Source organism: Antrostomus carolinensis, unplaced genomic scaffold (assembly GCF_000700745.2).
Source record: "Antrostomus carolinensis isolate BGI_N321 unplaced genomic scaffold, ASM70074v2 scaffold3800, whole genome shotgun sequence".
In the NCBI taxonomy this organism is placed as follows: domain Eukaryota; kingdom Metazoa; phylum Chordata; class Aves; order Caprimulgiformes; family Caprimulgidae; genus Antrostomus; species Antrostomus carolinensis.
In genome coordinates, this window is record NW_010289074.1 from 227,854 (window position 1) to 253,392 (window position 25,539).

At 41.6% G+C, this 25,539-nt stretch overlaps 1 protein-coding gene across 1 annotated transcript in view; it reads left to right on the top strand.

Annotated features, from left to right (window-relative positions):
- Window positions 1-25,539, top strand: part of LOC104525642 (CUB and sushi domain-containing protein 2) — a 291,143-nt gene that overhangs the window by 100,367 nt on the left and 165,237 nt on the right. Inside the window, 1 exon segment of the mRNA XM_010168859.2 lies at window positions 24,772-24,884. Within this exon segment, the coding sequence (XP_010167161.2) occupies window positions 24,772-24,884 (113 nt within the window).

Below are 25,539 nucleotides of genomic sequence, written 5' to 3' on the forward strand. Positions count from 1 at the left end.
CTCTGAGGCATGTATGGTGTGTGCTGTGGACAGGATCTGTAGGCCAAGCAGGTCACCAGCTAAAGAGCCCTGGCAGCGATGGAGTGCCTTGTGTTTCCCCTGAGGAAACTGCTCCAGAACCTGCTGAGTTAGGGGACCAGAATTCCTCCTTTGTGGAAGGAGCGTTTTTTTAACTCATGATTTGGAAGAGAGAGGAGGCAGAGAAGACTCATTGCAATTTTATTTGTGGATAAGCAGGAAACATCCATCTCTGGGCTGCACAAGCCTTACTGTTGCCATCAGTATGGAGCCAGCTATATTAATTCTGAATTATTGCCTTGTCTAAAAAATCGCCGTTATCTCGCGGTCGCAGTTATTTTACTAAAGCTTATGAACTGCCTGAAACTTCACAAGGAGCTGCAGTGGCACAAGTGATGAGATGAAATTGCAGAGGGTCACAGTCTTATCAGCAAAGCAAACCATCAAAGTCTTCATTTCCTTCTTTCTGCTTGGATTTTTTTTCTACTGTGAGCTCCTTTCCTGGCTGGTTCTGCCTCAAGCCCTGACCTATGCTTTTTTCTTTTGCCTTTTCCTCCTCAGCCATGTAGCCTGCTCTTTGTACATGTTTTTGTCTTTTTCTGGCTGTTTGTGCCATAGTTTCCCTAACTTCTTGACAGTTGCTACTGCTGTCCAGTGTGGATTTGACCTCTGAAGCTGTGAACGATGCTGTGCCATGAAGAGAAAGAAAGCAGGTAGCGGCTGCTTCGCTGTACTGAAGCGAATTCTTTTCCTCCGCCGCCTTCTCTGCCTTTTCCTCACTCCCTTTGGAGGACCTGATGTTCTCCTCTTTGAGTGCTTTTTCTTGTGGTACTTTGCCATCTCTTGATGTTTCTTTCTCTTGACTTTGGACTTGGTTTTTCGTTTTTCTGGGCGTTTCTTTGCAATCCTTCTACGAATGGCGTGCTCTTGGCTGATCTTGGCTTTCTTGATGAAGATGTAGCACAGCACTTGAAGACTGGGCTTCCTTTGGCGCTTGCGAGCCAGCTGAGCCATGACGTGGTGAGCTGGGATGTTCTTGCTCCCTCTTGGAGCAGAGCTACTTTTCCAGCATGATGGTGAGGAGGAGGCGGCTCAGCCGCCTGGCAGGGTGGCTGCTGGAGCACACTGAGATGTGCAGGGGTGATGACTTCATTGTGCAATTATGACCCAAAGTTCCTAGAGCCAATCAGGTGGGGCCAGATCTACTTCTTGTAACTCTATTGGCTGAAAGGTTAGGATGTTACATCATAGCTGTGGTGACGTAACAGCTCTCGGCTGACCTGGGATTGCGTTCCTCCCCCGGCACCAGGAGTTAGCTCCATTTAACACACGGTAGGTTGCAAATGTGTGTAATACCCAAGGAGATAACTGGATGCCTCTAATTTTTTTTGCCATGATAAAATGCAAAGCTGCTGTTAGCTGCTGAGAGGTGGCAGCTCATAATGTGAAAATAGTTTAGTAGCAACCCTAAAAATAATTGTATGTGACAGCTGTTTCTTGGTTCCTGTCAGGATAACTACTGTAATTTAAACCTGCAGCTCCTGGACTACACGTCTGATTTATTTGAGTGGACTTTTCATTAATTTGAAAGGTTCTGAGGGTTTAAAAGCCTTCATTAATTACATTTTAGTAAATGAAAATGTAATAAGGTTCCGCAGGTTTGTGTGGGAATAAAAGAAAGAAATTTCCCATGTATTGTTTGCTTGTTTTTAAAAGGTTAAATCAGCTGTTGCCAGGAAATAGCTAGCTTTTTTTTGTTCCCTTCAGAATTCTTGTGGCTAAGAACAGGAGTATGAATAAAACACATTGAAATTTTGGCCATTCATTGGAAGTACGAGATGACTTGCTGAAGTTCTCAGTAGTGTTAAATATTCATATGTAGTGGATTGCATAAGTATTAAATTATGCAACAGATTCTACTTCAGCCTTTCTGAAAGGTTCCGATGGGGGAACAGAAGACTGGAAGTAGGGGAGTCATCCCGGTATTGCACACGGATAACTCATCCTGTTGTACAATTGTGTTGCAACTAGTAGGACCTGAGTAATTGCCGGGCTGTTTAACTCTGTTGGAGCTGGGAGCAGATGACTTGTCAGGCTGTGTAGGAGCTTGTAGCAAAATCAAACCTGGGCAAAATATTTTAATATGACGGTGTTTCTGTGCTTGTCTATTCTCCTTCTGTGTTTACTCTCAGTTGTTTTCAAGTGACCCCACAATAGTAAATAAAACTGGAACAAACTCAGCCTCTTTGTAGCACCATAAGGCTTGTTCCTTTCATGTCACGGCTCTTTTTTGCTTTCTCTGTGAGCAGAGAGTGTGATTTGCATTCCATTTATCTATCCTACTTTCCCTTCCGTTGTTTCTTTTGCTCTCAAAAGAGAACCTGCATTTGTGATTATTCTGGGGCAATGAAATAATTTCATTACAGCATTCAGAGGTCTCTTCAGCAGGTGCTTTATTATCTCAATAATTCAGCCTAAGAGACTTTTCAGATTCCCCAATTCCCAGAGTTCAGGAGCTACAAATAAAACTCTTTTGCTCTTTTCCTGATTTGGTTTATTTAGCCTCATTTATCTGTGTTCTTTCCAGATCTTCCCCAGGAATTTCATTTAAATGTGGAATTGATGATATTCAGTAAAATTGCCTTAAGGAGTGCATTGTGTTAAAATGCACGTGAGAGAGTGTGTGTCCCGCTTGGTTTAGGTCATTTACAAAATTCACTTTGAATTGAGGCTATTAATCTGAACTCAATAGAATGTTTGCTCATGTCCCTGAATTACCTACATAATTCATCAAAATAGGCCAACTCTGTTCAGATAAATCCTGGGATTGGAGTGCTGGAATAAACGCAGGTCAGCGCCGGTGCAGGGACGCAACCATCTATCTCATCCCTCTCCTCTCCAGCACGGAGAGCTGTGGTGGGCTTTAATGTACTGCTGCTTCTGTAGAGCCTCTGTGGGCAAATATCCTACAATAAAGGAGCTTTATTATTGTAACTTCCTCTACAGTTGAGGTTTTTCAGCTACGATAGTAGTTAAGAACAAATTATTTGCAGGCAGCAGAGCCCAGCAAAGCCCAACTTTGGATGCATTTGCATCCGAGACTGCAAAGCTTTTCCTGTGACCACCAATCTTCTCTCTGGGGTCTGATGGCTAAACCTTCTCCTCAGTGGCATACTGAGTGTCTGTCCTTTGCTACACAGCGTGGGATTTTTAGAAACTTACAGGAGCTTCATGACTTAGAGCCCCCCAGCCTCTGGGAGACATGGTTGGTGTTCATCAGTGGAGCCAGGAGCTGCTTGGCCTCACGCAGACCTGGTTTCTGTAGAGGACTTGTGCTCCATCCTGACTCAAGCTGAAAAGTTTGTGTTACTGGCTAAATCTAAAGACCAATCTGGTTGATGTTGGCTAAACACAATTAGTGTTGTACTTCAGAGGAGACCCGTGAACTGGAGGCTGTGTGCTTGCTGAGTGCGGAGGTCTTCCTTGTTGGTTTTCCTCCCGCTTCTGTCTGCAGAGGTGGTGGATTCACAGCCATCCGCAACTAATCTCTCAGATGTGGAGGGACGTTCCCTTGGGAAAGCAAAGACTATCTTCTCTATGCTCTACATGTGTTGGTTGAGTTGTTGAGCACTGAGAAACTCGGCCATCAGTACATTTCCAACCCTGTGGTATCCTGCTGCACCTGTGTATTTATGCAAGCAGGCTTTTGGCTGTGCAGTTGTGTGGATGAGGAATTCTAAGCCTGAAGATCATATTAATGAAATTAAATTTGTTTTAAATATTACTTTATGCAAATGTTAGTGGTTGGAATTATCCAGTCAAGAAATGCAAGTGTTGCCTGATGAGTGAGAGCCTATAAAAGGTGCCTGAAACAGACCCACAGCCCGTGTAGAGACTTCATGTGTGTAAAGCACATTAATTGAAAGCCATTAATGCATTTAATAGATCAAATTTGAAATACATATTTAAAAAAAAAAACCTGAGAGGAAAACAAATGTGCTGTGTGTTGCTAATAATGAGCAGTTTCAGCATCTTCAAGTTCCCTGGTTTGGTCTCTTGCAAGCAGTTTATCTGTTGGAGGTGACAGCTTCATGTTCCCGCAGTGTGGTGTCTGCTCTGCCATGTGCTGTATCTCACTGGCTTCTTCCTTCAGCTCAGGAAAACATTTTTACACTTGTCTTAATGCTTCCAGAGTTGACTACAGCTAGGAATGGTTGCGAAGTTGTTGCTACCCCTCCCTCCACTGCTGTCATATATGATAAGTCAGGAACATCACAATAAAGTAGAATAAGAGTTATCTGATGTGAGTTTGTAGGGAGCTATAACTTAAAAATGACTGTCCCTTCCTGATAACACAGCAAGGTACATTGAGTTCGTGTGTTTGGCTGAGGGAAACTCAAGTGCAGAATAGGAGAGGAAAAAAAACAACAAAAACCAAAACCCAAACCAAAATCCTCACAGGCTTTGGGCACTGAAATGTCTCACTCATCTAAGACCTTACTCGTCTGCCTATTAGCTAATGAGTGTTGATTAAGGTATGAAATTGGTTCCAATTTACCATGGTAGGTGAAAATATCATGCCAGAAGGAATAACATAAAAGGTAACACAGGAAAATTAACAAAGGTAGAAGACTCTACGTGAATTGCAATTAATGTGAAGGTAAAAGCTATTGCCAGAGTGCTTCCAGCAGTGCTCTGAGTTACTGCCCCATCAGTAGTCATCTTTGCAATATGCATTAGCTGTTAATTTGAAATAACTTGTTTTACTATTTCTTTCAAAAACTGAACATGAAAACAACCCCTTGACAGAAACTATGAAGACACAAAAGAAGCAGGAAGATGAGAAAAATGTCACTGCTCATAATGATGTTAATTATAAGGTAAATGAATGTTGATGTTTGAGAGTTCAACTGAAAAGATCAGAGATACACTAAGGTGTAGAGGATCTATGTAAAGTATGTAAAGAGAGGAAAAGTTGTGTAATGTCTGAAAGCTTACTATTTGTGTGAGAGCAGAAGAAAGAAAAATGTTCAGCACTGTCTTTGGCTCTTATACAGTGTGAATCTAGAGATACTTTTTAAAGCTTAATGTCTTGGAGGCTTTTTTAGTCTGATTTCTGATTGCAGAAAAAGGTCCCAGTGTGGTAATACTATCTTAAGTCACAAGGTTAATAGAAGTAATATCTTTCAAAACCTGATCATATTTTGGTGGATATTTTGCATTTATTAGAGATACAGGTATGCTCAGTTGTATAAAGCTGAGGTCAAAGACTTAATCAGAATAGCTCCCTTTTTAGCTGAGGTGTGCACATGGCTCCTTCCAGCAAAATGTTGGTGCATAAGCTATTTCTCTGGTGGCAGATATTCTGCTTTTCCTGGTGCACAGATGTTAACAAGGCAAATGAGACACTTGATTGCCACTTTTGCTGGTTTCTGAAGGTGGAGTGCGTTCACTCCAGCCATTGAAAGTGTTGGTCAGCCATCATCACGCTCTAATTCCAGAGTCTGGGAGACATGAGTTTTGGCTTTTGCAAGCTGGAGTAAAGAGTATTTACCCTCGGGAATGTATGAAATGATGTGCTGGCATGCCTGCCCTCGGCAGTGCTGGGAGTCAGTGCAGAGGGTTTTCCAAAGGACAGCCCTTACATTTTTTTCTTTCAGTCTTTTTTTTTCCTGCCATAAAATTGGGAGGTTGGTGTTGTCTTGTTGCAGCTGGCAGAACGCTGGGAGTCAGCACAGAGGGTTTTCCAAAGGACAGCCCTTACTTTTTTTTCTTTCAGTCTTTTTTTTTTTCTGCCATAAAATTGGAAGGTTGGTGTTGTCTTGTTGCAGCTGGCAGAAGGGCTGTCTAACCAGGGGTGCTGGTGGTTAAACAGCTTGAAAACCCTGAGCTGCCAGACTATCCAAATGCAATGTGCTGGTGTTATATCATCAGAAGATCCTGTCTCTTGAGGTGTCTTCTCCTTGACCTATTAACTCTGTGCATGAGCCCAGTCTACCCCCTTTGCATCCCCCGGGAAGTGTTTGCTTTCAACTTCCCTCCTCCTTTTTTCCCCCTTTATTGTCCTGACTCTGGCAAGCAAAGGTGACTGGGAGGAGAATGGTCTCTCACGTGCTGAACTGGCTTTCAGGATGCTGCTAAAAGATGTCAGATCTTCAGCTGTGTGTCATAAACTATTTGCCCTATAATTCACACTGTTGCCTTTTTATTTCTGATCTTCTTTAATATGAGTAGTTACTCATGTTTTCCACTTTAATGCAATTACACTATACTTTGCCTTTTTTCCACTCCAGGTAGGTGACAAGCTTGTTCAGCCATTACATGGTATTAAATGAAGTAATTGCAATATTAAGTTCTTTCTTCTATGCCATAAAAAAATACTATTCAAGAGTAACGGCATGATAGTGCTTAGAGGATTGGGTGTTAGGCTGGAAGCTCTGTAAAGCACATTTTATTGTTATTGACCACCCCAGGTTGCCTAGGAGGAGGTAGCAAGGGCTCTCCTGACTTTTTTTGACCTCTGTATCTGTACTCTGACAAAGGATTGAATGCAGGAGCGACTTCACATGGACCAACTGGTACCAACTGGGCTGTACATTGTTGACTTCAGTGAGAATTAAATACCTGCACTGCTACAGTTCATCTCCCTACAATGAGTATATTTGGCTGATACCCAGAGGAAGGTAGTATAAAGCTCTTTGTTTTACCCTGGTTTAATTCATGGGAAGATACTCGTTTTACTGCATTTCTTGATGACCTCATTGAGGACATCATCTTGCCAGGTTATCAAGGTCATAAATGCTCAGGACTGTCCCCTGTTCTCTCTCTGGGTTGCTAACTTAAATCCATTTTGTGAGGCAATATGCTTAGATGTGAGGCTGATCCTTTGCTTTCTGTTGATTTTGTGGCTGCCTGTGCTTCTGGCGAGTTGGACTCACACTGCTTGTGCTTTGTCACGAGCATTTTACTTGTTTAACCTGAGGTACAGCTTCTCTTCTCGTGACGTACGGCTCTGATGTGTTACACATGGGGAGAAATAAAGCACAGTCTGCAAAGCCATCTTGTCAGTGAGGGAAAGGGACATTGTGGAACTGATAAGCAGTTTATTTTAGAGGAATTATTTTAAATGCTGTATGTAAATGCTGAAGAGCTGAAGTGCTGTGAATCCCCAGATAAGATGCTGGTGGGTGAGATAACAAAGGTTCAAGGAGTACTGATCTCAGGAATATTTCTTAATAGCGATTGTGTTTGGATTGAATATGCTGCCTGTTTTTCCTTGATAGTGAGATCACCTCCCTCTCATGCCCACTGTGGTTTGGGCTTTATATTTTGGTAATATTTGTCAACAGAACAGATGAAATGCTGCTGCCATCCTTGCTTTGATTTTTGTTTTAATGTACCTGTTATTAGTTCTTACTAGAGACTCTCCTTTCAAGTCTGTTCAGACTTAATAATTTTCAATTATCATTGTGGATGATATAATTAATTTAGACATAAGGTGACATTTAGTCAACCTTGACACGTGTCCTATGAAACTCGTAACCATTCAAGAAGTTTCCCTGTACTGTACGTTGTAGGACTGTGCTGGAAGAAGAGGCAAATGAGAAGTGAGGAGGATGGAAGCATGTTGGTGGAGAGATTTGGTCTTTGTGTTCCCCCCGGGGTGTCCTGCCTGCTATTGATGATTAGTTGTGCTCAGGCAAACCTTCAGAAGATTCCATTAGTGATGTGTATTATGCAGCCCTGGCAGCAGAGTTGTGCAGAGAGTCCCTACAAAGCCATGTTCTTTGTACAAGTGTCCTACACCCAGGATGTGAAGCAAGGATTCCTCTATCGTGGTGTGTATGTGTGTGGGGGAGTGTTAACCCCCAAGTCCTCAGACAGTCTGGAAGGTAAGAAATGCATCACATAGGGGTTTTTTGAGTAATTTCTGTCCTGATAGTACAGGACTCTGGGAAATGGCTTTTCTCCCAGACAGATAGCAGCTGTTCCTGGCAGCGGCTGCCGTGGGATTCGTGCCAATTAAATCTCTGTTACTCTGTCCAACTCCAGAGCAGACACAAGCTAAATCCATTGATATTAAGCAGACAGCATGAAACAACCTAAATTAACAAATCCTTCTCCCTCCTCCAAACTTTTGACCGAGCAAAGCATTTTTGTAAACATCAGATGCTTTTCTCAGGACCATTGCATAGCTGTACTGTATATTCCATACATTAAATGACTTCTAAAATATATTGATTTAGTTGTACTACATGGTTTGCTATAATCCATTTGTGTGACCTTGGCTAATTCCCTTCCCACTTGTTTTTGTCTGTGGAAGATGTAAGTTCTTTGGGGAAGTGGTTTGTTGTGTCACTGATTGCTTAGTGCCCGTAGCCATGGGGTCTGTCCTAATGGACTGTCTAGATTGTAATAGGAATTGTTCACATTATGGAGATTTTCATGATAATTTTTCAATGTTTTCTTAAATCCAGCTGATTCATAGGTAGACAGAGGAGTCTTCAGTTTTCTGATGAGGATGTGCTGCTTGATCCTCAGAAACAATAATTTATTTACTTGGATCAAGTACTAGGAATTCTCTCAACAACAAACTATTTTGTTACACCAGCCCCTTGAAAATTGATTTTTTTTTTTAATAATTCACCCGAAAGGATAGGGACGGGCTTGTTTTATGCTCTTCTGCTTCAATTATTCAGTTGCTTGCTAAGTAAATATATATGATATTGCAAGCACCTTTTCAAAACATCTCTCTTGACAGAAAGAGCTGGAGCCATTAATGTTGGCTTGGGAAAGAAAGTGCTGGTCAGCAAAGGGGGAAAACAAGTCTTGGTTCTTCCATAGCTTCTTTGACTGTTGCTGAAGGGGATTTCTTGTCTCTGCTGCTGGATTTACCATAAAGCTCTCAAGCACCAGTTTATCAGCAAACGCAATCTCAAACCTTCCTGTACAGTTTAAGCAGGTAACTCCTTTTCTTTCTAAGGAGACAATAAGGACCATGTGGTACAGAGTGCAAAACTGAGAATCTAACTTACCAATTTGTTGCTGTAGCTGGCACCTCTCACAGGGCTTTGATATCCTGGCAAAATAAATGTTTATTACTTTGCAGGTCTCCACGTTAAATAGTGCGGTGTAAAATGGCAGTGTCAAAGCAAGTTAAGGATCTGCTTCATTATGAGAGAGATCCCTGCAATAATCCTATATATTATACTCTTATAGTCACTGTAGAAATTACCAGGGGGACCACTCTGCACAAATGGCTGCTTCTTCAACATCAGCATTACTGAATCTTTGCTCCCTCATAACAATTCCTCTCAGTGATTCCACAGATAATCTTTTTTGTCACCTGTCTTATTGATTAGCATAACCAAGCATCAGCAGTGCTGCTGTTCTGAAGAGAGAGGAGAAGATCTGGAAAGGACTTGCTTTTTGTGAGCATGGGACTGATGTACTTCTTATAAAGGGAGGAAGAAGCTGAGGGGAGCTGGGCTGAGAGGAGCCTTCATGGCTGGTGCTGTCTGGAGTTGAGCTGGGTCACAGCTAACTGGAAAGGGCTGATGCAGTCCCATGGTGTTGGTAAATTGTGAGGAGCTCCTGAAATGGTCAGTGTTAATATGCTGAATTGGTCTATTCTCCAACCTACGGTCTCTGGATAAATATAGTTCTGGACCTAGAAGAAATTTAGGACAGAAATATTTTATATAATATAGAAAATCCAGGAAACATGAGAACAAATAAATCAGTGTGTATATATGACTTTTCCAGACCAAGGTCTTATCCCAGGCGTGTCTGGACTTTTAAGCATATTGCACACGAGAAAAGAGCTCCAGAGCAGGGCTTGGGGACCTGGGCTCTGGGCCATCAGCATGTTGTGTCACCTTGGCCGCTGCCTCCTTTGGTACCGTAGATAATTATATACTGACCTCTTCTGTGTAAAATAGAGAGATTTACTGATGGGCTGTCTGGGGAAGATAGAGTGCTCCCAGGCCGTTTTTCTGGGAACTGTGCCTAGCTTTTGTTTAATTTTTGCCCAATCCCAGGCACCTTGATCAGAGGATAGAAGTATCAGAAATTAATAAGGTAAACATGTCAGAGTTGGAAACAATCCTTATCTGTATCTTTTTCTCCTCTATTCTGCTCCTTTTGAATTTGATCCAGTGTTTGACTTAATACTGGATTTCCTGTCTTTTATAGCTCTCACTCAGAGCTTTAATAATATTTGATCTCTCTTTCTGAAGTTCTAATATACAGGACATGTATATTTCAGTTTTATGAATCTTCAGGGAGGCCTCATTTACCCAGTCTGCTTGAATGACCTTGGAGAGTAATTTCAGTTTGTTTTGGTTTTTTTTTTTTTCTCCCACTGCCCCTGCAACTTCTTTGCAGGCATAAAATGTTGATGGTTTATACTGGAGACAGGGGCATTTTCACATTTAATAGGAAGGTGCAAAAGGGATTCCCATAAGATAAAGCTGGATTTACTGGAAGGTGCTGCCTGTGTGGATTATGCTGGTGCTGGATCTGCACTTACATGGATGGATGTAGTTGTGTTCACACATTGCTGCTGCTGTTGACCATGGTTTTGCTGTGACATGCTGTTGTTGCAGTTGGTAGATAGGATGTCACATGTACTTGTGACAATGATATGCTGCTGCTGAAATATTTTTCCATTCAATTTTCAAATTAAATGACTTGCCATGTTTTTTTGTAGGGAGATTGTGGCTGAAAAGCTGAGTCCTGGCTCTGTAAGTTACAGAGCCTTGTCCAGCTGGGAAAGCATCTTCTCTCAGGTCCCAGGGACCTTGCAGAGGAGGGCATGAAATGCAGGACAGACCTGAGCCTGGAGTGGGTAACGTTGTTCCTGTATTCAGTGATGGCTCATCATACGGTGCTTGGCTAAGGTCAGGTGTTTCTCTTAAATACGAAACAGATAAGTCCTTGATTTGAAGACAATTTAATGATTTGTTTGGGGGACTTGGGACAGTCCAGATGTGTCCTCTGTCACCTCTGTGCATCTCCCCAATCCTGTAGTCTCCCCTCGATGGGAGATGTGGGGATCACACAGTCCAGTGCACATAGAAGTATCCAGAGGAAGATGCAGCGGGCTCAGTGGGAGGAAGATGGAAATACTGACTTCTTTCCTAGCTCCACCGGTTTTACATTGTCTGCAGTGTGGAATATCTTTATTCCTTTCAGGTTTAAGACACAAAATAACACAAAATGGTCACACAAGACAGTCCTCTCCAGATGTTTTCTCCCTGCCTTAAGCATGCAGCAAAACAAGCACATCTTTATTCCATCTTTTACAGCAAAGTTGCTCTTGTACATCTGTTAGCTGAGATGCCAGAACAACACCATCTTGTAGTGTGCCTGAGACTGAGCTCTGAAGTAATGATTACTGCTAAGAGATTTGCTTTTATTTGACCTCCTTGTACTGCCTAAGTTCAAGGATGTTGTTATTCTGAATTATTTTGCTAGCATTCAGAGGAAGGTATTTTGACGTAGTTCCCTATCTGAGCGTGGGTGCTTGTGAGTGTCAAATACAAAGTTAATTATTTCTAAAGCTTAAGTTTTGGCAGCTTAAGTTTAACACCAAAGTAATATTTGTGATTGAGGAAGCTATTCCAGGAGGCTAATGTCTAAGGACAAACCGTCAGTGCTGCTATTAGAGAGGAGGAGGCAGTTTGGTTTGTGTGCACTGCGGTGTTGGCTGTGAGAGGGAAGTTTAAGTCCCAACCGACAGCAGCAGCAGTGCTGGAGGTGATTCTCAGAGGTTTCCTCCTCTCTTTGTCTCCATTACTTCAGGCATGGAGCATGCTTAGGAAAGAGGGAGTGGAAGCAACTTTTTTCCTTAATAGGGAAGGGTTCTACTCATTTTTCTGAATGAAAGGTTGAGCAAATACATAAGGGTTTGATAGGAGGGATGCAGCAATATGACAAAATGAAGCAGCTTCTTTGCAGGTGTCCTGGAGCCTACCTCATCCATCTACCAAAGTGCCTTTCACACACACACACACACACACACACACACACACACACACAAAATTCAGAACAACCTTTTCCCTTTCTATCTAGAATCTGGCTGTATTCAGAGAATGGAAAGTTTAATTTAAAAAAAAAATAAAAATAAAAAAAATTTCCCAATTTCCAGTAAACCTCTTCAAGCTTTACAGACAGATTTTTCAGACATTGTTGTATTGTTTGCTAATGGGATATATATTATTTTCTAGCAGCTGTCGTGTGTGGAGGGGAATGCCAGTTCTGAATAAATATAAGATTGGAAACAAATTCCCAGAAAGGCAGCTAACAAGGTCTGGGAAGGAAAATTGCCATGGAGATAAATGTAAAAGATGATGAAGGCAGACACAGTCACTATATAAACACGCGTGGCTGTATCAAGGAGGAAGGGAAACTACTTTCTCCTGGTAGTAGCTGAAGGTTAGAACACAAAATTATTCCATGCCTGTCATTGTAATTTTTAAGCAGTGGAGGAGGCTGCTAAATGACCATGTTGAATCACTGTCAAATAGATTTTCAAGAGAGGAAGGGGTTCGTGCTACTTTGAAGGAGGTGAAGGATGCTGTCCATGCTTTCTAGCCTTGGTGAGTGATCCTGTGGTGCTGAGTGGAAATGAAGGATGGGTTTTAGTCTGCTATTCAGAACTGAGATGCAGCTGATTTACATGACGGAGCAGACTTGAGCTTGTTCTTGGCCAGCTCTGCATAAGCAGTGTTAAAACCTCATTTTTGTCTCTTGTGAAACACTCTCGCAACATAAATCTACAGCGTGGTCAAAATCCTGATGAAGCTGATGGAAATGCTGCTGCCTTAGAGTGTATTTGTTCAAATTATTTCTTAGGTCTGTGTATTATCACAAAAGGGATCTTGAGAATTGGACTTTTGAGTAAGAATCCATAGTTTAGCTCTTGAGATGCTGACATTTGGTGGTGGTGGGTGGTGATGCTGAAATGGCCAGGAGCTGTGCTGTGTTTCAGGATGCTGCTGCACTTGGTGCTCTCTGTAGAGAGGACACAAGAAGGCCCTTGCTTCAAGAATTTAGAGCAAGCTTGAAGCTGGAGTTTAGGGATAAAGTGGTTTCTGTGGATTTGGATGAAAGCCATTATGCAGCTTTTCTTCAATTTTGGACTCCATGCTAAATTAATATCTAGAGTAAATAAGCAGATGGTTCCACTAAGCCCTTTTCAACAGAAATTCTAGTCACCCTACTGCAGTTGGAAGTTATGAAGTAAAACAGTCTTTGTAATAGTTCAAAGTTGTTCTGTCTGTTAAAAAGATGGGAAATGTAGTTGTTTTATGTAAATATCCTTAAGTACAGGAGTGGTGGATCCAGTTCCATCTTTCTATATGCTTTCTATAACAAGGCAACACTTTTTCATGGTCTGAGCAAGGGCCAAGAAGACACAATACAGTAAAAGAGTTGAGCACCATGTAAGCAATCTGTCGGCTGTAACTTCTGGCCAGGAGGGATGTTGCCATCATTCCCAGTTCATATACACTTCAAAATAATCAAAATAAAATAAAATTAAATAAAACTTTAACCTCTTCTGAGATGATGATGGGGGGGAACAGGGCATACTGTTCCCTGAGCTGTTCTGGAGGGACTGGTAGAAATGATCAGGGGGCTGAGCTGCTGTGGATGCCTTGGCACCCAGGGGCCGTTCATCACCTGATTAGTTTAGACTCTTGCCTGGAGGCAGCAGCCATTAGACCTGGCTTACACCTTTCTCTGGGGGCTTTACCACCTCACCTTGTTACACAGCCCATCAGTTCCCTTCATCTTTAGCAGGGAGGCAGAAGGACTGTGCCTGTGTAAAGATGTATTTCAGCATTTGATGTGTTTGTGTTGTTACTTATTATCAGCATTAACTTTCAGTCTTATGTAGAAGCTTTGGTCACGTTCACATACCGCTCTGCAGAAAATAAACCTTTGCTTCAGAGAACTCACAGTTTCTGGTTCCTTTCTTTCTGAGGCTGCTTTGCATTTTGTTGTAATTTCTACAGCCGTGACTGCTGTAATTTTAGCATGTCCTCATGGAGCTGTCAGTAATCTGAACTTCAGTTCCTGAATCTTATTTTCTACCAGTTTCTGTGACTTTTTGCTATGCTGTAGAAGAGCCTTTGTAGAAACTACTAAAACAAAGGAAAAAAAGATGGGAAAGTAGTCTTTAGAGATGGCACGTGGGCTGGATTGGTGACACCTGGATCACTGCGGTGTCTGATAGATGACTTGTGGCTGAAATCTTAAATATAGTGGTAAACCTTATAAGCATCCTTTGGGACTTGAGAGAGGTCACTCTTTTGCATGTGACTGCATCCTTCCCACCTCTTTTCTAAAGATACTTTTACTTAAAGAGCCTGAAAGTTTATCAGAGCAGGCTTGGATATGTCCCTTTTTTTCTTGAATGCCTGACTAATGCTTGATGAAAGGATACCTGCAAGGAGAAGGTCCTGTAAGCAGTGGCAGGTTATAACCACTGAGTCTGTGGGTGCAAATAGTAGTCATGAACTTGTGTCTGGTCTGAATGTGGCTGAGCTTCAGTCTAAGCTCCAGTTGTCACTTAAGCTCAGCATCTTCCCTTATTAATGTGACGTTGTAAAGTTAGGCAATGGATGGCAGGATCAGTGCAGTGAGTTTTGTCTGTTTAAAAACAAAGGTGGGGTGACCTGATTGTGCCCCAGTGTCCAAAGGAAGCAACTTCGGCAGCTGGTGAGCTGGAAAACTGGGAGGCTGAAATTTGCATCATCTTTCAAGTTCTGGATGTCAGTCTTCAGAGTTTTGTGGGCTGAATGTTGTGAAAACATGCCCTGTGAGTCAATAAAGAGCCTTAAGTTTAATGGAGCTTAAGTGTATTGTTAGACCAAGAAAGATGCATGCAGTGATAGAAATGGTTGTTATTCATCTAATAATAAAGTCTCTCTTGTTATCAACACATCTAACTCTGCCTGCACTGAGGAAAAACAATCTCTGTAGCACTGGTGGCAAGGCAGAATGGGTCTGGAGGAAATTGTAATAAAGCCGTAGCAGATTTCTTTGGGGGATTTGCAATGCAGCATTAGAAAGCTTCAATTGCATTAGGCATCCTTTTGTTGTGTAGAATTAGTGTTTGCTTTCTTCTGAATAGAATAAATATAATCATGTTTGTTACCTTTTTTGGTATGACTGGAGCCAAATGCTATTTCCATAGTAAAAGTATTATGTTAAGTACTTTCCTGTAACGAAACACACCGGTTTCAGCAACCAGAGCTCCTTTTTCAGTACCGACCCTCACAGCTGGTGGGTCTGTGCTCTTGCACTCTTGTCTTTCTGAGACATAAAGAAATATGTTCTGTCAGTTGACTTCCTTCTACTCAATGAATTTGCAGTGAGGGTGGGTTTTTTACTTTGTGGGGGGCCCTTCTCTTCCCACTTGCAAGAACTCCCCAAGATCTACCCGTAGGCACTACCGTTCCGGTCGGTGACACGTGTATTGTGCAGGAAGAGCCTTTTTCCTTAACAGCTTTTGATGGTGACCCATCCCCGAAGTGAGAATTTTTCATGCCTCTGGGATGTGGCTCTCCCAGCCCTGATGTGGAGAAGAAAGCCTGTGTTCTGGACTTTGTCCTTTGGTTTAGTCTGTGGCAGAGCAGAGCAATCCCTCCTTCGCTCCAAACCGTATCACTAGATATCTCTTTTCTGAAAGATTTTAGGATTATCCAGATGTCTTCAGCTTTGAAGCTTAAACCTTATTATGCTCTCAGTAACATCTTGCTATTAAGTGACTTTAGCTGCATTATGGTGAAGACTGATTTTACTCTAAAGGTGAAAAAATTAAACACTGTTAATGTCTTGAAAACAAAGTATTTGCCCGCAGGATGAGCCATTTGCTTTTCTGTATCCAACATGCATAGATGTGCATAGGTGTATATATGTAAGTAATACTCTGACTATATATATTAAATGTAAGAAACCAGTTATCTGTAGTGGGTGGGTGTGTGCATAAATAACTGCTACATTCAATAAAAATTCCTCAGAGACCATCTTACCTGTTGAATTGCTCTGTTGTGACAGTTTCAGAAATGTATGTGGACTAGTGACTAACTTCTTCCATTAAAGTGACCATAATTAATCTAACGTAGAGATACAAAAGAATCCAGACTAATGAGACACTTAAATAATTTTGAAACATTTCATAGGTTAAAACAGTAGAGAAATTAGATTGTCGGATCCCTTGTACAGTGTAAATTACTTTAGCTTTGTTTCCAGTGGAGCTACATCAACTCAAATCAGCTGAGGATTTGGTTTACACTCTTTTAAAGATGAGCTGGAGAAATGTCATTTAAAAAATGAAGAATTAAAAACCTCACTGTAAAGATTCCTGAAAAAAAAAATAAAATATTGCTTTGGTTTTGGCTAGCAAACTTATCTGGGAGCCGGCAGTAATTAAAGTTGAGGTCAGTGACTGAAGTTTTGCTGCTGCATGGAAATGCTTTCATCTTTCAATGGAATGCAAAGGAAGAAGGAAAAGAGTAAGCAAGCTGTGAGTGATAAACTAATCAGATTTCCCTTCCAGTGACAGCTTTGTGAGGGAGCAGAAGCAGGTATCACTGTAACTGGAAGGCTTTAGGAGTGATTTGTTGTTCTTAGGGCTAAAGCTGAATTCTGTTGTTAAAAGATCAGTGTAGCTCTGAGAGAAAATGAAAGTGGTGGAGGGTTTGAGGTCAAAAATGCTGTGACCTGGGTACAACAGGAGAGGGATTTACCCTTAAGCTGCATCTAGGAACTAAGACTGAGGTGACATCTGAATCAGAAGAAATCTTTCATTTTCAGTACTACAGGCCTGAGTCAGTAATGGTGGCAATTCCTGGACCAGATTGATTTTTGAGCAGATGTCTCATATTCTGCCATTTCCAATAATCACAAGCTGGTCTGGTGTCACCAGGTTCACTGGAGTTTGTAGGGTCATGATATGTCTGAATGTGCCAAGAAGTTTAATTTCTAAAATAACTTGTCCTCTTAAGCAAGTTGTCATTCCTTTTGGAAAAGGAGAGAATTGCAGAAAATTCTGTTTAAATGTGTCCCTGGGGTTAAGGGAGCCTGTGAGCCCTGCTGTGGCTCTTACAAATCTGCTGATGGTGGAAGGGACTTTGAAGCCCCTCCTCTGAGGTGTAAGTACTTCATTTGATCTCAAGACACAAGCCTAACTGGTCAAATAAATTAGTTTTCAGTATTTACAAACTACTTTTTTTACAAGGTGCTCTATTGCCAGGAGTCCTAAGGGCTTTACATGTCAATAGCCTGACACATGCAAAGTCGTGGGGTGATGTGGGAAGCCAACCTCTTTCTGAGCATCTCCTAGGCTTGTGTAACTGCTTCTGAAACAGCCTGAAGATGCAGGTGTGTTCTTGCCATCCCTACAGCATTTAGCCAGGAACAATAACTTGATTTAATTATTCATTTTCCTTGTAAAAGTCCATTGTGATGGGATGTCTCTTGCGACCGAAAAATGAGGTCTAGAGGTGCTTAAGTATACTTTGTTTAAGAGAGTAGACATGCTGAAATAAGATGTTCAGAATTAATGGTACAGCTCTCATGATAATTTGAGTAGAGGGTTTGGATGGAAAGTTAAAAATACAGGTGAAGTGAATAATAATACATGGAGATATGAAGAGCTGCTGCAATATGTCCCTTAGTTGTACTGAAAGGAAAATTAATCTCTGAATAGTCAGAACGCTTCGGTGTAATAGAGAGTGTGAGGAAATGGAAGTCTCTGTCGGGGCTGATGGGGTAGAGCTGCAGAGCTGGAGGTGCCAGGGCTTGGGCTGGTGTCAGTTCTGTACCCTGAACAATTTTGGGGAAACTGAGCATCTTCAGCCTCAAGTTTAAGCAGTTTTTCTCTTTTTCTTGGTAGGCTGCAGGAGTGCACGCTCTTCTTTTTGCATCTCCTGTTGACTGTGACCGTCAGGTAGTGTTAAGCTTTATCCTGCCATGGAAATGCTGCTGAAGCCTCACCTCCTCCTCCTCCTTGTGGACAGCCACACTGAGTAAAGTGGGTCTCACTTTGGATTAGTCTTAAAAATAAAGCCAGAGCAGGAAAAGGTGAAGCTGTGCTCTGGGAAGGTGTGATATCAGATAGGGTCACCCTAAATGTTAGTGTTGGAGGCTTTGGGAGGAGCAGGCGTGTGGTTACAGATGTGGACGTGCCAAGGGGACATAAAAAGAGAGATGAAATGAAGAGTTGCCTTGTACTCTGCTGCTGAGAAGTCCCAGCTGGGAACAGAGAAGCCTGGTGCTGTAGGAGCACAGAGGTAAAGGCTGATCTTGGAGACTTTTTTGGTAAAGCATGAACAGCTCAACAATGCTGCAGCTTTCTTGGAAGTGCTTGTGCATGGACATGCCCTTACAAATCAGGGATTCATTGTTCCCTGACAGATTCTAACCAAGACCAGTTGCTGTTAAAATCTTTATTCAAATTATGAGGCTGTTGGAAAATGTGTCACTTTGAAATTCACGATAGTCCTCACGCAAGGGGAAGTGGTGCAGAGCTGCAGTGAGCAAGGGAATGCAGCGTATGCAGCAGGCAGCTCCTGAGGTCTTTTCTCCTGGTGGCCTTCCATGAGGTGTCTCAGCTGTGCTTGGACAGGATCCTCAACAGTTGAAGGCATCAATTCCAGATATCTGTGAAATGCAGAGGTTTGGGATTGTACGTACTTCTGAAAGGGGAGACATGGAGAATGTCAGACTGAACTCAACCCTTGGTGAGTCATGTGTGGCTCATGTCTGACACAGCCGTTGCTGACTCAATGTCCCAAGAAGGTCTCAGAAGTGCCAGTTATTAAATGTCCTCTCAGAAAAGTCCTTTTCTGAATCTTAAAAGCTCAGAGTGCAACTCTCTGTCTTGAGCTAGTATCGGTGTGACCTTGGAAGTGTAACCTCCTCTTGGAGAGACTCAGCTTGTTCTCTGTTACAAGATAAACCAAACCAAGAATAGTTTAAAAACAAAAAAAAAGGCAGCTTTAATGATGTTCCTTTTTTCTTTTCTCTCTTTGGGCTCACTGAAGCTGGTGTTCAACTACACCAATTCTGGACAGCACCAGGGTACACGCGTGCCTTCAAGATGATGCTTAAATCCATTATCTCCAAGTAATGCATTTGACATAATGCGATTTCAAGTGGAGCTCTTACCTTTGGTTGTGACCTTCGACTCCACACTCTCCTGCAGTCAGTTTGTATAGCATCCACACAATGAATTGTTCATTGTATTTGGGTTCTTTAAGAAGTACTAAATTCATACTAATCAAATTTCAGGGTGGTTAGTTTGGGTTCTTTAAGAAGTACTGTGGTCAAATTCATACTAATCAAATTTCAGGGTGGTTAAAATGGGATCTTCTGTCTGCAAATATCTCCTTCCACTCTTCTAGTGCTTCTAGCTCACTTTCTGACATTTTATCAATTTTTTTTTTCTTTCTTCCTCTCCATGTGGAACCAAATTAAAGCAGGAATTTGGATTGTAAATAGATAATGATGCGTGAATGCAGATTAATCAGTGCATCCATGTACAGTAATACTAATTGTGCCAAGGGAGGAATGGCTGAGTGAATGGTATAAATATTTAATGCCTGAATACAATGTGAAATATAAGATCAAGAAAAAGAAATAAAGAAAATAGTTTGGTTGATAAAACCACACTTCACTGCTTTTGCTCAAAAGAGGAATTTTGATACCATTAACCTTTCTGTGTTATGCAATAAAGGAATTAGAGGAGCTGCATTTAATGTTGAGGCTTCAATTTCATTCAATAAAAAACTGCCTTAATGCTCTGATTAAAAACAATATTGGAAAGCATTTGGGATAAAATCAGTTGCTTGAGATGCATCTTTCACAGGCCATCTAAACTTGCAGACAGTGTTCAGGGTGGGGGCCTGGGGACAGGGTGAGGATTCAGAGTGAAATCCTGCAAATGCTGCAGAGGTTTTGATTGAGCAAGAGTAATGGACTCGCAACTACCTGCTGGTGGGGGAACCAGCTGGTTAAGGAGCATGTTGGGAGTTAGAGCTGAATATCTCTGTGGTTTTGGTTTCTTGGATGGGTTGATTGGTTTGTTTCCTTGGAAATTAAGAGGGTCAGAAAGGTAAATGAATCCAGTACTTCACTACTATCAGGTTTTTCTGAGACTGTTAAATACTCTTCACGCAATTGCAAGAGTTCCTGAGCACCAATTTCTGTGTACTGGTTGCTTGACATTTGCTGTTGAAGACACTTGAAACTTGATCAAATTTATTCAATATCTTATAGAGCCTGAACTGTTCGTTAGGCATCTTCTAACAAGTTCTTTCTCATGCAAAGTGTTTAATGTGGTTCACATGGCAGCTTTTGCTTTCAAGGATCTCTCATGATTAGAGCACAAGCCAGAACATCCAAAAAACATGGTCCTTGTAGGACTCAACTAGAGACATGGGTGACATGGCATTCAGAGGAAGGCTGTTCTCACAATTCCCCATCACCAGGTCAGGGAGACAGGAAAGAAGCCTGTTTGTCACCCAACCTTCCTGGCCTCTGCATCCTCTCTGGTTGCCTCCAGTCTGAAAAAGGCAAAGCTATGGAAAGGAAATTTTTGAGCAGAAGCTCAGTTCATCTTTTTTTTCCAAGTGATTCCAGGATTAAAAAGATGTTTAATATAAAGTGGGTACCAAATTCCCATCAGTGAGTAATGATTATTATTGATTTTACTTAAAAAACAATTCTTAAATTGCTACTTAGTCATTCCAAAGCCTTAGATTTCAGTTATCATGTTGCCATATTTGGGAAGCTGAATATTTAATCCCATGATTCATATCTCCTGGCGATGGCAGGAAGAAAGTGGGGGGAATGGACATAGGGAGGCTTGAAAAGATTTGTGAATTGCTAATAAGACTTTTTTTTAAAAAAAGTCTGGAATATTGAAAAATACAGTGGCAGAGGTCCAAAATGGAAGGGCTTTTATTTACATGACTCACTGGGCTATTAGAAATTCAATCATTTACTGGGCTAATGGTAGGTGCTGAAAATTCAGAGCACACAATGTAGTACAAAAGTATGCTGGGGAATGTGGAAAGGAGTTTCAGCTTCTTTTAATTAGCTCTGTGCATTTGTAAGTCTCTGTAATGCAGCTCCTCCTTTTTCTTGAAGACAGCAAGGCAGCGTTGGGCTTCTAAAGAAAAATAACGTGACCTTGAGAAGTTGGCGGCGCACAGACTGTGCGTGCTGTGTCACAGCGCAGTCAGCATCCTCTCCAAGAGCTTGGCGCAGCCTTTATCATCTGCTGCTCTGTCTTAGGCTGCTGTCAGCCTGCCTGCAGGTGTAGCTGTGCTAATTGGTGTTGTCCCCATTCACAGCCACAGGTCAGTGGTAGCTCCTGCAGGAGATTTTTGGGGTGTTTCTCTGGTTTTTGTGATTGCTGTTGGCTCTTCCCTGCTGAGCATCCTTCCCATTTCATTGGAGATTCAGCAGCAGTAGCAGCCAGGGCGTTTGCATTCAAAGACCATGCAGCTGCTTCAGTTCAACTGTGTTTATCTGTAATTAAATATTCCATTATCAATTAACCATTAATGCTTCCTAATGATTATTGTAAACCTGTGAGAGCCTTCTGGTGAAAAGCTAGTAGTTAGCTGCAGGTGAGCATGTTTTTCATTAAATGCCAAGCTGTAGCTATGTTATTTCTTATCCATCAGAACATTTCTGCCCCTGACCAAAAGGGTGGGGGGGTTTTTTTGGAAGGAGGGTTTGTTTGGTTTTGTTTTTTTCTCCATTAGATGCTTTGTGCCTGTAGGTTTTTAACTGCTGTGGGGTTGGGAGGGACAATAGTGTTCACAAAGCAAATGGTCCTTTTGCATCACATAGTTTTCCCAGCTTGGGGCTCAATGTTGGATGTAAAGCTTGAAGTTATATCTCTGCAATTAATTAATCTAATATAAAAGCCCTTTATTTTCTTCAACTAATTCTATTAAGGAGGCCCCACTTAACTGGAATCAATTTTAAAACAAACCAACCTCCAAAAATCATGCTTCTGCATGTTGCATGGTGTGTTTCCCTGTGCTTATCCCAGTGATTTCACTGGGATTCCTGGCACCTGGCAAAGCTGCTCTCCTGTGGGATGTCTTGGTTTGGCCTGTGGTGTGTGGAAAAGGAAACAGCTTCTTCCTCTTTGTCCTTGTTGATGTCTCAGCTGTTGCTTCAGTGCAAAATCCTGAGCTGGGTGTTGATGACCAGCAGGACCTGGGGTCTAAACTGGCTCCAAATACCACAACCTGCAACCTGATATTAACAGTGAGCTGCTTCACTTGAGAAATAAAAGGGGTGGGATGATGAAAGGGAGCCTGACTAAAGCCCTGGAGGATACTGTCTTTTTGTGTGCTGAGAGTTTGAGCAGTGGTGTGTATGGAAATGAGGACCTGGTAGTGATTTCTTGGCTGATTTAGTCCTTTCAAAAATCTGTCAGTGTCTTAAGCACATGACATACGATGCTGATGAAAATTTTAATGCAGGAAATTCAGGGAACTGTTTTCCTTCACCCTAAATCTCCTGTATTTCATTATAGCAGTGCAAAGTTGGTGCAAAGCCCTGTGGTTATGATGATTATTTTTCTGTATTCCTGCTTTTGCCTTCAGTAATTAATTATGCTGTCGCAAAAGTAGCAAGAACTGTAATCCATTAACTTTTCTAGTTTCTTTTCAAAGTGGTAATTCACTCAGCTGGTAGAATTCTAGCACTTCATGCACGCAGGATCCTTGGAAGTTAGTAGTGGGCTATTCACATACCTAAAAAGAAGTGTATGTGTAAGTAGATTACTAGTCTGCAGGCTACTGAATCCACTTCTCAAAAGGATGCCCATATTAAAAAAAATTGGGACAAGGAGACAGGAAAGTGAAATTCTGCTTCATTCTGGCAGGTTAATATTATTGTTCTCTGGTTCTTATATCAGGCAATTGAATTACTTGTCTTTCCACTGTTATGAAAGTAAAATTTGGCTTTGCATACCTAAAGATTATTTATGAGAATTTTGACTGTTGATTCAGAGTGAATAACAAAATAGCCTTTGGGAGTAAGAGTATTACCTTTAAACGTGTTGTCATAACAACCGACCATAGTAACTTTCTCAGAATTGGTTTTGGACATCCCATGTTTGATATCAGCCCAAAATATGTTTGTTTGAACTTAGTTATTTGAAAAAAAAATTCAAATTAAATTAGTTCAGCAGTCTTTGAGTTATTCAAGGACAGAGGAATGCCATATAGAATCCATTTTTGTAACACCTTGTATTTCAAAAGGGTCTGCAAAATTGAGATGAAAATAATCAATAATTATTAGGAACAATCTTAAACCATTTTATAGTGTAAAGAATGTTTTCAGTCTTGCTTTATAATTATGCAGAATTCAGGCACAAGATAATACAGGGTTTAAAGTCTGTACTGTAGGTGGCAGAGATGCATTAGTTATGCAGCATAATCATCCCTGCTAGTTCATTAACAAGCAGAGCAGTTACATTGCAACCCATCTACCATTAATAAATACACTGCCAAGCACCATCCTGGCTTCCTACTGTTTGCCTTAGAAAAAGGTAAGTTCACCTTTGGTGGTGTTAGTTGAGTGAAGGACTTGAAAATGTTTTCTAGGCTATCAGTTCTGCTGTTGAAAATGTGTAGTAATAAAATCTGAAGTATCCTTTTGAATGGAATAGATTTCCAGGATCCTTTTACTGTCATCTAAAAAAGCATAGGTGTTAGAATGCCAATAATTTTTAAGTAAATGACAGTCTATGATTAAAAAAATTAAATGGGCTTTCATTAACGATAATAGGATCCCATAATAGCTTTTGTCATGGTAGTGTTGTTCTCCTTACCATGGTTAATGTTACCATTATGTACCTCGTTTCAAGGGTGCTGTGACTTATGTAAACATTGTTCCAGATTAAGACTTGGCATGTGACAACTCAGGTGAGAATTACGACCTGGAGTTTAATAAAGCAAACAGCATAATATTAAAAAAAACCCAAAGGAAAAAAAAAAACAGTATAAAGAGGTATGAAGAGAACAGTTGCTGAAGGACTACTAATGGGCTGTGGAGCTTTGTACCTCATGTTTGATGGCTGTAATCTTCTCCAGGGTGGGATGGATCATAAATAATTTCTTCTTGCTGGCTATTTCCAGTAAAAGAGAATTGTTCTTGCAATCCTTTCTCTTCTTCAGTTAAAATAAACATACATTTGTTTGGGGTTTTTTTAGCAGGGTTAACCAAATATGAAGGAACTGAGTAAGCTTGAGAGTCAAGCTCACCTTGCTTACCTTAGGTGTAGCACATCCCCTGAGATGGTTTTATGTCATTTCTGGGGAACCATGTAGAGCTCCTCTAGCTCAGAGCTGTTCTGTACCTTCCACTCTCTTGTGGTGCAGGAGAAGGCTGGAGCCTCCAGGCTGTCCTCTGGTCTCCTTAACTTGTCTGGTACCACAGGTGATGTGAGTACCCAGCTCAGCCCCATGTTTTGGAAGGAAGGAATGGAAACCTCTGTTACTACAAATGTGTAATTGTTGGGTGGGAAGACAAGCAGAGGAATGCACCCCTAGAAACAGCCATGGGGTGTATGGGGTGATTTCTTTGAGCATATGGTATTCCTCCAGGATTTCCTGTATCCATGCAGGAGGACTGCCTGGAAGGACAGGTATTCGGGGTATAATTCACAGTCATAATAACATTTGGCTGTTCCTGGTTGGTTTCTTGCAGGTTTACTGGAATGAATTTGCCTGCCCCAGTTATCAGCAGTAAAAATTGGCTGCGGCTTCACTTCACGTCTGATGGCAACCACAGGCAGAAGGGGTTCAGCGCCCAGTATCAAGGTGAGTGCTTACTGCCTGGTCTCACTAGTCATAGCGTGTGTTTAGCCAAACGTTTACTTTCTGGGAATACACAGTTAACTTCATGCATGATCCTTCTGTATCCTATTCTCATCAATTTTCCAGCTGAGTATCCAGAAATTGTCATGTGAAGAGCTACTGCTGGCAATTGTTGGGAGTGCCACCACTTGTGAGCTATGGGAAAATTCATCTGCCCCGTATGCTTCGTTAGTAGAAGTAGATGTTTGACACAGACAGGGTGTCACCAGGCGAAGGGCAGTCTGGAGTCCCACACAGACACTGTCTGCATTTACACTGAGCCTGTTTCTAATGAGGTGTAAACTGTCCTGTGTTTACTGGTCATCCCCTAGAAGGATGGATTTCAGGATTGGACTCTTAAGGTGCTGTTGAGGGAGAGGAAATGCTTTGACACAGCAGTCAAGCAGAGAAGAGGTCCTGTTGTGTTCTGAGGTTTGTAGGCAGCCATGGCTACCTGCAGTTCAGTGCATCCTGTTTGAGACCAGTAGTCACCAAAACAGGTGGGTTTGAGCAGATTCCTTAGGACTGGTCACACCATTCTCTCCCAGGACTTTGTGGGTGCAGTGGTGTAACATTGCTTGAGGCAGCATCAGGTAGAGGGAAGATGAAGCAGGGAAGG